Here is a 15,389-nt window from a genome sequence, read left to right on the forward strand (position 1 = left end):
TGGCCTCAGTGAAAGTTGTGTATTTTTTTGAGATTTATTGTCACATGGTATTTCAGGACTGTGCATGGAATGTCGAGTGAAGTGATGTTCATGTTGGGTATTATGAAATTTTACCAATGTTTTCAGAAGTTATTAGGTTTGGAGAGACATGTGGACATGATACCATAGGTTTATTCTGCCATATAAAGTACATAAAGTAGGCATCAAATACTGTCCACTGCATTACGTCATATTCCTCTTTTTTATTTTGTTCTAAACTTAAATTTGTTCTGTGCATTTAGGAAAGTGAAAGGAAAGCATATAACCCAAGGAGTTTTTGCAAGGTATACACAATGGACCACCAGCCACTGAACACAGGAGAACAGAAAGATATGGCTGAATTTTTTATTGATTTAGTGTCAAAACTTGAAGAAATGACACCAGAGTTAAAGAACCTAGTCAAAACACTCTTTGGTGGTGTGATCAGTAACAATGTTGTATCTTTGGTAAGTGATCTTTGTGCTTTGTTTTAATCCAGACAGGAATTAATTTAGTATGGTAAACATGAGAGTGCCAGTACTGTTAATTCTAGGACTTGGCCACTTTAATCCATTTAATATCTCATAACTTGTATTTGTAATACAGTGAAACCTCGATGCATCGTTTTCGGCGAAGGTGGGAAATAAAAACGATGAATGCGGGAAAACGATAGATGCGGGATAGCATTAAAATTTTTTAAAAAAACAATGTTTCTCTTTCAAAGTTACTTCTTTTTACCAAAAAAGTCTTTAATGGACAACTGGTTTGTCGAAACTTTACGTTTTAGACCAAATAGAGCACTTTCCACGTTCAAAATGTTTTCCTCGTCACGTTCACTAATATTAAGCGCATAAAAGAACGACTTCACTTTCGCCAATGCAGCGTGTGCTTCGGCAAAACTCGGCACAGCTTCGGGCTCGCATTCGTCGACTTCCTCTTCCTCACCACTCCCACCCCCTTCGCGAACATTAACAGGAAGAATGGAAATACTATTACTGCCGAACTCAACGAAACGTAGCTGTAGAAGACCCTAAACCGCTGGAAACGAGATGAACCAGAAGAATGAAAAGTGCCGCCAGCCTTTCCTTTGTACTTGTAATAAAAGCATTTGTGAAGAAATTCACACTGCACATGCCATCTGGCATCGCTGGAACGAAATATGAGTGCACCCTAATTAAAATCGTAAAATTTCTGACAATGAGCACCGCTGACCCCTCATTCCAAAAGAATCTGTGCTGGTTGGGCGACATAACAGGTTATCGCTACTGTGTATTCCAAAAACATTATGCGTCTTTCGGTATTAATTTATCTCTAAACCCAGCATTTTAAATTCTCAGAAACGATCATTGCGGGAAAATTGTGGGCCGGGACTAAGATTTTTGAACGATCGATGCGATAAAACGATAGTTCGAGGAACGATAGAAGCGGGAAAATGTAACATTATTTTATATGGGATGTATTCGGGACCGAACAAAACGGACGATGCATCCGGGAAAACGATAGTTCCGGGAACGATGGATAGAGGTTTCACTATAATATCCTTTGGTCTCCTAAGTCACATTTTTTTCTGTGTCCTCAATATTACTTCCATAATCCTACAAGTCTTCAAGACAATCACAATGTCTGTTATTATGCACTATTGTTGGATCATTAAATCAAGGAGAAAGAGGTGGGCAGAATATGTAGCATGAATGGGGGAAATGAGAAATTTATATACAATTTCCTGAAAATTTTTAGTTGAAGAGTCCTAGGTGTAGATGAGATGATAATATTAATTGTATCTTTAGAGAGAGTGGTTGATTTGCCTCGGTGGGGTTCAAGGATTGGTTGGCTTTTGTGGACATATTGAACCTTCAGATTCAATAAAAGAAAGGCTAAGACTTTTTTTGGCCAGGTGAGTGACTATCAACTCTTCAAGAAGTCTGTGTTCCATGGAGTTAGTCAGTATTGTCATTTTCCTTTGGTTCTAAAAGATAAAAATTGGAATTGAAGATATTTGCTACATATAATGCTCATGCGATATGAAGTATGGTGATGTTAGAACTGCATATACCACTCACACCATTTTTCTTTTACATAAAGGACTGTGAACATGTGAGCCGGACACTGGAAGAGTTTTATACCGTTCGTTGCCAAGTAGCTGACATGCGTAACTTGTATGAATCGCTGGATGAAGTGACTGTAAAGGATACACTTGAGGGTGACAACATGTACACCTGTTCACAGTGTGGGAAGAAAGTTCGTGCAGAGAAGAGGTGAGTGATGTTTAATGTGTGTTGGTTCAGTGCCACTTTTCAGCATGAAGGGTGTTCACTAAATAACTTCAAGGTTGTTTTACGCTGATATTTGTTACTTTTATCTACAAGAGCAGGGAATAACTGTCAAAGCCTGTATTACATTTATGAAAGATGCATGCACATCAAATGAAGTTGAGTTGTTTCTTGGTTTTCCAAGAAACAACTCAACATCTTGCATCTGTAGCATACTTAAAGATCCTTATATTCATTGAACATTAATATAAAATTATTTCAGAAACAATGATCAAGAATTTTATTACCATTACCACCTTACTCACTGTTAGAACCATGACCTGTTTTTTAAGATAATCACCAAGTATATGACTGAAGGGACTGAGGAAGAACATGAAAGGCCTCAGTTATGATAATGCTCACAGGGCTGAGATTGATCCTGTAACCTCCAGAATGTGAAGCTTTAGTGTTATGCACTACACTGTGATGTTGGGTTTCTCTATTATATTGCAATGGTTTTGCGCTTTGAAACAAGTTATGACTGCTTAGCAAGCAGACCAGAGATAGAGAAGTGAACACTAACTATTTTACATATTTCTTTGTAAAGAATGTCAACAAAATAAAAAGTCTTGGCCCCTGAATTTTCCTGTATGAAAGTTTCACTCTGTTTTGGCCTCTAATAAAATATGAATGTGTGGTAGGTGAATGAATACTGTAGCATTTCAAAAGTGGTGTGTCCTGTGAGCATTGTGTTTCAGGTTTGTTGATGATAATCTGTCTTTGTTCTGTTGTTCCTTTAAAGGGCTTGCTTCAAGAAGCTACCACATATTCTGTGTTTCAACACAATGAGATATACTTTTAACATGGTCACAATGCTTAAAGAGAAAGTTAACACTCACTTCTCATTTCCGCTGAGACTGGATATGTCAGGTTATGTTGAAAAGCATCTCATGCCACAACATTATCAAGGTATGTCTTATAATGTTGTATGTACCACATTTATCCACATATTACTTGCATCAAATTTTTGCATTAGATAGTATAGATGGCTGTCTTCTGGGCTGTAGCACCATGTCTGGTAGAAGGTAAGCTTTTATCACACTACACACGCTACAGCCCAGAAGACAGCCATCTAAAATTTACATTACATCTAAATGTGATGAAGTCATCTTGGGCAATTAGCTGTGTCAATATGAAGTAAAAATCCGTCATTTCAGGGATTGAGGTAGTCTTTGAAACATCTGTTTTTATGAATGCAACTGATCTCTCAAGAAGACTCAACTGGATTAATTGGGCTGATCAATCAGTTAGTTGTGTCAACCTTTACATTAAATGCATAATTGTTGTGTGAAAAAATAGTTTTTATATGGTAAATTTATTTAAAGTTGATAACAAAATGAGCTTCAACTTTTGTAATTGGTCACTGGCCACCAAACTACATGATGTTCATCTCTCATTCTGTCTGGTCACCTGTTTTACATAGATATTGACATCATGTAAGATTTGAGGTTTTCACAGTGGTGAGTATGAAGATTTCTGTCTTCTGGGTTGTTGCGCTGTGTAGTCTGGTCGATGTTAACCAACGTTTCAGAGGTCATACTGCCTCCGTCATCAGGGCGATGATCGCCCTGATGATGGAGGCAGTACACAGACTACACAGCGCAACAACCCAGAAGACAGAAATCTTCATATTGACATCAATTTGTTTTTGTTATTTGTTTATAATTATCACTGAAAGCTTTTTGTATACTCATGGACATTGAAAGGAATGTTTGTGCAAAAGTGTTGTTTATTTTGTATACAGAGGAGAAAAGAAAGTCTCAGTTGCGTAAATCGGAACATTCAAAGGAAGTGAAAGAAACTGTGTCTACATCAAGTAATAGTGACTGTAGTAAATCTGACTTGTCAAAACTTTTGACAGAAGAAAGGGAAGACTGTGAAGATTCAGATTCTGAGGACTTTAATGAGTGTTATGAGTATGACCTAATAGGCGTAACAGTGCATACGGGTACAGCAGATGGTGGTCATTATTATAGTTTTATTCGGGACCGCACTACTTCGAATCGTGATAAGTGGTTCCTGTTCAACGATGCAGAAGTCAAACCTTTTGATCCAAATCAAATTGCAGCTGAATGCTTTGGGGGAGAAATGACGGTAAGTTCATGACATTCAGTTAGCTCTGATAGTACATTTTAATGAATACAGTGAAGTCTCATTCCTGCATGCTTCTGGTGACTAATACTAAAAAAGTACTTTTGGAACTGATCATATATTTTTCTCATTTGTAAATTTTTGTGTTTATATGTTCTTGATTCATCACATTTGTGTAATTATTATGGACTTCATGGGATATTATACATATTAATTTTCTAAATTGTACTTTGCCATGATATTTAGTCATCGGGTATTGTTAAAAATTGCCACTTTGAGAAAATTAGTAAAGTAGAGCTGTTCCACTATACTCTATTTGTATTGTAGTTTTTGTTGAGGATTCATTTGTATGTTTATTTGAGATGAAAGTTCATGTAAAATAGACTAATGAGATTTTACTGTATTCACTGAGTTCCCAGTGACACCCTGATTCACTGTGATTTTAGAACAGTGAATCTCCCAATGCACTGGTAGACAAATGTTGTTCAGCAAAAATACATTTTTGTTCTCTTCAAGTTTTGGGAACAGAGCTGTACTAGTGCCCACACTTTCACAAATTTCTTTTTTGAAATATGATTGTACTGTTGTAAAAGTAGATATTATAGTGTGCCATATAACAACATTAAACTTGAGTATCTCACCGTTAAGGAGAAATATACATAGAAGCTTTAAAAATAGGGTAGTAAAGAGAGGAAATAACAGACAACTGGAGAAACTTATGCAGTGAGTAACTTTATAATATGTGCTCTTTACAAAATATTGTGTTGATCAAGTCAACAGAAATTATGTAGTTGGAGAACAGTGGGGAAGAGACCAATTGGATGACCTAGACACAGATGGAGTAGTAATAGTAGATCTCAAATAAATATGAGTAAAGATATGGAATGGATTCATACAGCCCGAGGTGAAATTTGTTGGTGGGGTGTTGTAAAAATGATAATGAACCTTTGACCAGCTTAGTGACTGTCAGCTTCTCAGAAGGACTGTAGCCTGTGCAGTTAGTTAAAGATAATGTGAGAATTTTTAAACAGTGGTAGTTGGCTGATCTATATCTAAAATAGGATTTGTTTAAGAACTTAGATTTATTGACCAAGAAATAAGTTGCTGACAATGAGAACAAGTATATGATCTTATTAACATAATAAAAATTTGTTATTTATGTGCTTTTATTTAATGATGCTGTCAGCAGCTCAGACTATATAGTGTTGAATGATAGGATGATTAATGAACTGGAAAGGATATGGAAAGCAGTGGTCATGGCCTAATTTAAGGCAGTATCTTTGCATTTCCCTGGAGGGACCAAAGAAAACCACGAAAGACATCAGTTGGGATAGCCAGTCCCCAGGTCATGGTTTGAACAAGCTTAGTACAAATGGTAAAATAATAGCTTTTAGTATGATTGATGATAAATTAGATCCCATCACTCAGATTAAAGATTAACAGATTGTTCTTTTGTGCATTAATATTTTATGTGGCAAGAGTGCATTTTCCTAGCTTCATTTGTGTAAAACACTTTTCATTACAAAGTGAGTGCTTATCTGATGGCCAGTTGTGTTTTATAGAGTAAAACTTATGACTCGGTAACGGACAAGTTCATGGACTTCAGCTTTGAGAAGACAAACAGCGCGTACATGTTATTCTATGAATGGTGCAGCCGTGATGGAGAACAGCGAGGTGCAAAAGAGGAGACTAGTGATCCAGAATCCACCTCTCCTGCCTCAGCAATTTCCCTGGAACCTAAATCTAGCTCTGACTGTAGCCCTAGCTTGCAGCAACAGCAGCAGCAGCAGCAGCAGCAGCAGCAGAGCTGTCCAACTTTTGAACTGAGTAAGGAGCTTGAGGATTGGATCTGGCAGGACAACATGCACTTCTTAAAGGACAAGAATATCTTCGAACATACGTACTTCAAGTAAGTTGGTGTTACTTGCCAGCGTATAGCTTACAAACTCAATGTTAGTAGCACTCAGTGGCTCAAACACCATTGAAAAAGATCCTGAGCCAGTTCCATTGACCTCCCATTTTCACAACTTATTTCTGTGAGATCCATCTTAATGTTATCCCTCCATATATTTCTTGACCCTAAAGTTGTTGGTTTGTTTATGGTTTTCCCCATCAAAATTATACCCTGTCTGACCTACATGTCTTTGTAAATGCTAATTTGACTCCCCTTGAGATTTTGCAACCTGGGCAAATAATGGATTATGAAATTCACTTAAGTCAAAATATTATTATTTAATTTCAGTTTTTATTGAAATATTTTGTATGTTCAAACTGAATTGAATTTCAGAGGAATATAATATTGTTTCTCTTCATTTAAAGCTTCATGTGGCAAGTTTGTGGCTACATTCCGCAAACACTGTTGAGCCAGGGTCAGGACTTCACTGAAATTTCTGCACAGCTGTCAACATCATTCTTCATAGAGACTTTTATTCATGCCAAAGAAAAGGTAAAGTATTGTGTTCTGACACTGAAGAAGTTTGTGTAATTTTTAAAATTGTTGGAATTGGTTATCAAGGCTTGTACTCCGCTTGGGCTAGTTGATTTTGTGATTAGAATGCCACTGTAGTCATTTACATTAATGGAATTTGTTTCAGTTTAGCCAGTTTTAATTGTTATTAATACATTGGCAGTATCTTTGTAGCCATTTTCTCCTGTAGCAACCACAGAGGAAAGTAATAATGATTCAAATGTGCATATTACAGTAGTTAGAAATAATATTAATGCAATTTAAAATTTGGTGTTGTTCTGTTGTCATTTATATGGGGAACCAACTTCACAGAAGTAGCAACAACATTGTATAAAGTCACTTTTTTTTTCTTTAAGAAGTTTAAAGTTAATAAGATGTATATTGCTGATTAGCAGGGAATTTTTTCAAAGACTTTGTGACAGTGATTGAATTTTTAGTTTGGTGAGTAGAACTTTTCATAATTTTTAATCCCTGATAATGGTGGTAATGGTATATCCCAGCCATAATGAATGGTGATGTGGCAAGTTGATTTCTGTAGCTGTTACGTGATGTTTCAGCCAACAATGGTGCAGTGGGTGGAGCTGTTGACAAAACAGTTTAATGCATCACAGGCAGCTTGTGAGTGGTTCCTGGATCATATGGCACACAGTGAGTGGTGGCCAGTACAAATTCTGATCAAGTGCCCGAATCAGATGGTTCGTCAGATGTTTCAAAGACTCTGCATCCATGTTATTCAGAGGCTACGGTTAGTAATCATACTATTCTGTGATTATGTTTATTTAAAAATAAGAAAATAGACTTATGTGTTGAAGACTGAATATAGCATCAACGTATGATGCTAAATGATGCCAGTATCATGGCCAAGCATTTTTTAAATGGACAGGATCATCATAGAACAAAATAAATTAAACATCATCCTAATTTCCAGTCTTCATTTCTTGACTCTGACTGGCCAGTCCCCACAGCCTGATCCATCTATCTGTATAAACCATACGTTTCCCATCAGTTCTTACTTCACCCCTGATGACAGAGGCAGTGTTTTCCTCTAAAATGTTGGTACATAGCCAGAATATCTCATGGTGCAACAACCCAACTTCCATTTATTTATCTTTATTTAGCTTTGCTTAGAATGATGTTGCCACTGATGTGGATTTAGATGTATATTACAGGACCATTTGTTTCCTGTGTTGGAAATATTCTCTTGAGTGCCATCTGCATTTTTTCTTTGTAGGCAGAATCATGCACCACTGTACTTGAAGGCAGATTCTGATGATGAAGGACCAGAAGAATCAGATTCTAGGAAGGTTGGGACACATTCCTGTGTCACAATGTTCATCAAGATGTTGCTTTCATTGGTAAAAATGTTATTGAAATTTACTTGAATATAAGACAGTTCACCTCATACATTCATGGGAAAAACAATTTTCTCCCATTTCAATGCTGAGTCATTTATTTCCAGATCACACTATTTAATATAATTCTAAATTAAAATACATGCAACTGAAACTTGCATGTATTTTACTTTACTGGCATTGTAATCCTGGGGTCTTGGGTTCGATTCCCGGTGGTGCCCGAATTTATAACTTGTGTTGGGCAAGGCCGTGGTCTAGGCAACACGGAGTTTTCCTCCGGGGGCTTCCCCGGTTTCTCCGTGGCATCCCAACAATTACTCCATTCACACACAGAAGAAGGCAATGGCAAACCACTTCTGGATCATCTGCCAAGAACGTATATGAACAGGTCCCAGTCCGAGAAAAGGATGGAAGGATCCTGTTCATATGGACCTGTTGTCAGACAGAACACTAAATAAATAATAAATAAAACTGAAACTTACTTCTGTTTTTATACTGTTGTTATATGTTCTTTGTCCAAAGAGCATAAATGGAATGTGTGGTGAGTTGTGTGTCAATTCTGTGTTTCATCTCCAAACTATGGGATAGTTTCAATCAAATTTAGTACTGGAGTGGGTTGCCCATGCTAAAATGCCAGGCAAATGTAATTTTAGTGCACAATCCCTACTTCATAGAAAACCCCAATTGAACTTTGTCATATTCCTATTGCTTTTCAGTTTGTAATGAACTTCTTAACATTTCAGATGGAGCATGGTGCCAAGGCCCACTTGAAACACCTGACAGAATACTTTGCCTTCCTTAATGAGTTCAGTAAAATGGGTGAAGAGGAGAGCCAATTCCTTATTTCTGTCCATGCTGTATCTTCAATGGTCAACTTCTATCTAGGACAGAAAGCTCAGGACTATGTAAGTAACTTTAATATTGTGCTCATAGTAAACTGTCACATTCTACAGACCGTGAATTTCTATACAGCAATCAGAGGGAAACTACTGTCATGTAGAATTTGATAATGATGAAACAGTAATGGGTGGGTTAATGCGTTATTCCATTGGCAGAACACACATTATGTTTAGGTTAAGAGTAACTAAATGTGTCTCTTCTTTATGCTTTTCTGGGGAAAAAGAATGACCCAGTGTTCACAGTTTCTGAAAATTAATAATCATTCTTGTGTATAAATACATTTTAAAAATATGTAAGGTATTACTTCAAAAGAGGTGATATGTAACAGTGATTTTAAAGAATTTTCCACCACTTCATTCATGGATACAAGATTTGCAATCACTGTGTTTGTGAATAAAAAATGTACCATTGCCTCATTCAAATTTTTATCATCATTTCCTTGAACACAAGTTTTGTAGTGGCTACATTCATTATCATCTTCCTACCAAGGATTGGGCCCTTGGCCTGTTCCGGACAATTGCTCAAGGCAGCTTGTCTTATTAGTCTTTTTTAGTTCCTTAGAGTAGCAGGTGACAAGCCTGCTGCCTCCGAACAATTTTTACTCATTTCTTGTTTGTCTGCTAGAGCCCTCTAGTAGCAAATCAGAAGAGACATGGATGAGAAACAGCCACTGAATTTCTCATTCATGCTTGTAAGGTTCTTTTACGTGTTGTAAATCTACGACATGGGATCATCGACTATCCTTCTCCTCCGAAGGAAGTTGTGCTACGGATTTTTATCACCCTTAAAAATCCATTGACCTTGGCCAGGTTTGAACCTGCAAACCTTGGGTCCATTGGCAAGCATGCTGCCACTAGACTAATGAGGGCTACATTCATAAACAACAAAATTTTGACATTGTTGGTCTTAATGGGTTGTAATGCCTTGCAGACTTTGGTAAGTACCAACTTTTTGGAGGAACATACTTCCTTCATCTTCACAGTCCTGAAGATGATGAGCATCTCAGATCAGCACATCTTCAATTTCATGAGAACATCAAATCTCAAATTTGCTGTTACTGCATTTAGTTAGAAGTTATATTTTGATGTGGATGTTCTGAACTATATGTGCAGCTTGAATATGTAAGGAAACATTCAGGTACTGACTTCATTAACATTCCTGTGGCATGATACTAGTGCACTGTACTCTTATATAAAGTCTACTTCACAAAGCATGGCTGTTCTTTGAATATCAACAGAAAGGTGTTATCTTTAGTGGAAGATATACTAACTTAATCCATCTGTTGTCTTAAGTAGGATGTCTCTTTGTTAACATTCTTCATATATCAGCACTGATCACTGATCTGTAATGTCTTTACAGGTGGAGGTTGTAAGTGAGGAAGATGAGGAAGAAGATGTAATTCCACTGCCCACAGATAAATACAAACCTGCATCTCTAGAGAAGATGATTACTTTAGTAGCTTCGTTGGTGGAGAGGTCACGGGGCTCTGATCACCTGCTGCAGTTATCAACTCAGGACTTTAATGCAATTGCTGGAGGAAAGGCAAGTTCTGTTATGTTCTTCCGTGTAAAAATTTGTACTAGATCAGTTGTCAGGCTGATTTGATCCTGCAACCTTATGATGCGGGATCTTTCATGAAAAGTTTGTACTTCCTCATCTAGTCAAGAAGTAGCCTGCTTGTATAGAATCTGGTGGTTTATTGCCATAGTCACAAAAATCCACTTCTGGACCTTATCTTGAGATAGTTGAGTCCAGTCTACATCCTCACACTCTATGTATGTTAAGATCCATTTGAATATTATCTTGTCATCTACACATGTATACCTCTTATGTGCTTTCTTTCCTTGAGGATTTCTTATCAAATGTTTGTGGGCATTTTTCATCTCTTTGTGTGCTACATGTTCATTTCCCCCATTATTCCAAATTATTAAGGTTTTATTTTACTATTAAACTTCTTGAGGAAATATCTTAATGGATTCTTAATAAATATGTTGGTAAATATTGTTGTTATTCTTGTTACAGGGATTCCCATTTCTCTTCCAGCAGATCAAAGACTGCATCAACTTACACCAGACTAGGAACTTAATATATGCACTGTGTCGCTGGAATGAAAGGCTGGCCATCCATATTGTAGCAATGATATTTCAGGCTATTACAAAACACACAGAAGTAAGTAGATGGTGGGTTATTGCTGAATGTGTGGATTGTTTTGGTGGGTTCCTGCTTCAGATTTTCAGAGTTATGTCTTTGGCTTCAATCTGTGATCAGAATAATTTTCACACAGAGCTGGCTAAGAACTGAATGCACATTGAAATTACTTTTTTGTCTGAATTATCAGATCTGCCAGCCATTCTTCAAGCTGCTGACTCTAATCACAGAGCCTTCAAGTGGTCCATCTGGTCTTCCTTGTTTCACACAGCTGGTTCTTCAGAGGATATGGGAAGTTGCAGAATTCTGTCCTCAGAGTGCCCTTGATTGGTTGGCTGTACAGGTACCTCGCAACAAACTCGCTCACTCGTGGGTACTCCAGAGCATGGAGACATGGGTGGAACACTTCCTGTTGGGTCATAATAACCAGCGGGTGCGGTCAGGTGAGCTCTGTGCACACTTTAATCAGCCTGGCTAATTTCGTGGGTATGTCATGTTCATCGAGAATGTTTACACAATACTTTTGCCCTAACTGAATCATAATAGTGTTTCTTGAAATCCATAAATACCTGATGTACATTCCCTAATCATCACTGCTTGGCATGTCCTGACATTGCAGTCAGAGGAGGAGAAGACCTCCAAATGTGGAGGGTAGCTAGGAGTTGCAGACAGCTGACAAGATGTGGTCATTTACCTTGAAGGTTTGGTTGGAGGCTATTAACTTCTCACCATAAAAATTCAGTGTATTATAAAAGTGTTATTTGCATATCTGAAGAGAAGAGACAATTTGAGAGACCTAGTCTTAGATGGGGTGATAATATTAAAATATGTCTAGGAGAAAAATTTGTAAAGACGTTGAACTGGATTGGACAGATAGTGGGATTCGGTAAACATGGATGTGAACCTTTGAGTTTCATAAAGCAGTTGATTAATTATTGACTATTCAAGAAAGAATCTGCAACTTATAGTAACATAGCTACTTTTAATAACATTGAGATACATTTCTGGACTCACATTTATGTACACATGTTAGAAACATACCATACTTGAAAGTGTGCTTTTGATTGGTATTGCTAACATTGCTTTTTCCTTCTCAGCTGCTGCATACCTTCTGGTATCTCTTATTCCAAGCCCACACTTCAGGCAAGGATATCGGACAGCTCGCACCCTTGCCAGCCCACACAAGGAAATGTTGATTGCATCAGAAGCACAGTTAGTGCTCCATCAGGTGTACACTGTTCTGTTGCATTTGTTGAAACCAGCACGACACTATACTGACATTCAGACTCATGGTACAATGAAACTCACTGCATACTTTGCTCTCCTTACATATTGCATCATCTCTCGGACTGAGAAACTTATGGTAAGTATCCGTATTATCTGTTTGTTAGTTTGGATAGGTTTGCTCTGTACATCATTCTACTGAAAAACAAAATTAATCTTTTTCTTAATTTCGTCTTCTTTTTCCATTTTTATTTTTCTTGTCTTTTCTTTCATTTTATATACCTCTTCCTCTTGCTGTCCTCTGCTTTATTGTTATTTTCCATTATGCTGCAAATATCTTTTGTCCTTACTGATTACAGTTTGGCCAGTACTTCTTGGACCTGTGGCAGCTGTTCCATCCCAAGCTTTCTGAGCCATCGATCCCCGTCCATCATAACAAGCAAGCATTGTTGTTGTTCTGGCACCATGTGTGCATAGATTGTCCCGAAAATGTGCAGCTTATACTTCAGAATGCTCATGTCACAAAGAACATCGCATTCAACTACATACTGTGAGTGTGTTATAACAGTACAGTGTAACTACTGAGTTTTAGGACACTAGCTTTTACCACAGTTTGAATAATCTTAGAAAATTAATTTATCACCTTCTCTGTTTAATGTTGGAAAAGTAATATTTGTATCTGAACTATGTGCTGATCTGGATTTAATACTTGCTACTTGAAATAAGTATAAAATCAACATATTCTGACAGTTTTGGCTTTACAAAAGGTGAGAGTAAAGGTTAAATACAAATATCTGTACAGTATTTGGCCAGGTCTTGAACCTGAAACTTTTGACATGGGTGAACAATACCTTATTTCTAGATCACCAGATTCTTAATCATTTTGTGTTTAAAATATTTTCTAACATACTTTAATAAGCTACTTACGCGTAACCTTAAAGGAAAGAGACCACCCATAGAGTCTGTTACGTGTAGCCTTCAGAGAGACAAAACGGTAGGAAAATGTTGCTTGCTTGCAGTGCTGATCATGAAGACCAGGATGTTGTGTTATTCAACCGTGGTATGTTACCTGCATATTATGGGTTACTTCGACTCTGCTGCCTGCAGTCTCGCACGTTCACTCGACAGCTGGCTAATCACCAGAATCTGCACTGGGCATTCAAGAACATTACACCACATCCTACTCAATACAGTGCTGTAAGTTCATGTAATTCTGTACTTAGTGTTACTATTATAGAATGGTCAATCATTCATGCTCATGTTTCCATCTCATTCAGTGCTACGCAACCTCTGTACTTGAAAGAGAATTATCAGATAACCTAAGAATCAGTCAGTCAGTTTGTCATGGTAGATATGTGAAGGTTAATGTGTTAACTCATTAGCTTACTGTTAAATTGTGCCTACTTAAAATACAGATATGAAATTGATTCATATATTTTCACATGAATGCCTCAAAATTGGGTCAAAACTTCCATATAAATTTACTATGTAGGATTTGAGGTTTTGACAGCAGTGAGTCTGACGATGGCTGTCTTCTGGCAACAGCGCAGAAGATAGCCTTCTTGAATTTACTATAACTGTTCTCTAATAAGTAAATTATTTCAACATGCAGTTTAATTTTATAGCTTTAAAATTAGCTAATGTCATCTGGACAGACATGCTCTGCAGCCATCAGAATATGTGATTATAAATCACATAACTAATATATGCTGTCCCTGGCTCACATGACATTGAATTCTGCCTTTGTTGGTTTCAGGCTGTGGATGAGCTGTTTAAGCTGATCCAGCTTTTTGTCGTGAAGTTTCCAGATAGCACAGAGCAGGAGATACATGAAATAAATGCTTTTAAGAAACAGACTTTGCAACTGTATCTTCAGGTAATGTGCCACAAGACTTAAGTAGCAAATTTGTGATCTGATGGTAAGGTACTTGATAAATTTTATACTAAAGGTCTTGAGGTCAAGACTGGCCACATCCTTTGTAAATTTTTTCATATTTCTTGCTTCAGTTACCTATAGCAGAAGTAAAACTTCATGAGCGTGAGACTTTTTATAGATGCTTTTGCCTCAGTACTGGATACGTTCATATATCAGTGGTATTAGAACAACATTATTCCACTTAATGAAAAATATAAAATGGGATTTATTGCTGGCAAAAAAACAAAAACAAATGTGATGCATGGCAAAGTTGCATTTTTTCATCACTAGTCAGTTTGTTATGTGTCAGACTTTGGACTGTAAGGAGGTTAGTATGAGTGAGTTTTGTGACACATTAAACATGTATTCAACATCTCTAACACTTTATAAGTTCAACAAGTTTAAGATTAAGACTCTATAGCTAGCCTTAAGATACTTATTCACATAGCAAGAAATATTTTTGTTTTGTGCTTTATCTGTATTGCATTGTTCTTCCTGAATTCTTCATAAAGAAACTTTTCTTCCTCATCTGTTTCTCTATAGTGTGTCATTCTGAATGTGCCATATTTCCTCCAAATTTGATCTGGAGGGACCTGTAGTAACATGTCAGTTTTTCTTATCAGCTGCCATAAAATTACTTCAAATTTCTCTCTCTTTTTTTTTTTTTTTTTAATTTATTGTCTAACTGCTCAAATTGTAAAATGCTTTCACATCCTGAATGCTTTTCGCTGACTGTGTAGTAATGACAGTTTTTTAAAATATGAAACATTTGTTTGTTGCAGATTTTGGACAGTAGATCTTGCTGGGCAACGTTAATTCTAGCTTTCCGTTCTCTCATAGATCATGATGATGACAGAATGTATGTAATTTATAATGGTGGACTGCAGATGGCATTTGAGGCAAGTAATTTTTAATTATTTTATGAGCTGTGAGGAAAGCATGCACAAAACATGTAGAAACACATC

At 37.0% G+C, this 15,389-nt stretch overlaps 1 protein-coding gene across 4 annotated transcripts in view; it reads left to right on the top strand.

Moving 5' to 3' along the window:
* The window catches only part of puf (ubiquitinyl hydrolase 1 puf), a 47,774-nt gene that overhangs the window by 26,656 nt on the left and 5,729 nt on the right, over positions 1–15,389 (top strand). For all 4 annotated transcript variants that reach the window (XM_087352827.1, XM_022085519.2, XM_022085517.2 and 1 more), the window contains 17 exons: positions 282–485; positions 2,101–2,273; positions 3,070–3,236; positions 4,072–4,421; positions 5,981–6,327; positions 6,738–6,864; positions 7,443–7,630; positions 8,117–8,240; positions 8,981–9,142; positions 10,497–10,679; positions 11,160–11,306; positions 11,476–11,728; positions 12,383–12,648; positions 12,869–13,059; positions 13,529–13,706; positions 14,266–14,385; positions 15,207–15,323. In XM_087352827.1, coding sequence (XP_087208953.1) covers positions 282–485; positions 2,101–2,273; positions 3,070–3,236; positions 4,072–4,421; positions 5,981–6,327; positions 6,738–6,864; positions 7,443–7,630; positions 8,117–8,240; positions 8,981–9,142; positions 10,497–10,679; positions 11,160–11,306; positions 11,476–11,728; positions 12,383–12,648; positions 12,869–13,059; positions 13,529–13,706; positions 14,266–14,385; positions 15,207–15,323 — 3,297 coding nt within the window. The remainder of the gene's footprint in view (positions 1–281; positions 486–2,100; positions 2,274–3,069; positions 3,237–4,071; positions 4,422–5,980; positions 6,328–6,737; positions 6,865–7,442; positions 7,631–8,116; positions 8,241–8,980; positions 9,143–10,496; positions 10,680–11,159; positions 11,307–11,475; positions 11,729–12,382; positions 12,649–12,868; positions 13,060–13,528; positions 13,707–14,265; positions 14,386–15,206; positions 15,324–15,389) is intronic.

This window comes from Zootermopsis nevadensis, unplaced genomic scaffold, assembly GCF_977971745.1.
Source record: "Zootermopsis nevadensis isolate Lab colony 2312 unplaced genomic scaffold, Znev_1.0 Znev_ptg000021l, whole genome shotgun sequence".
In the NCBI taxonomy this organism is placed as follows: Eukaryota; Metazoa; Arthropoda; class Insecta; order Blattodea; family Termopsidae; genus Zootermopsis; species Zootermopsis nevadensis.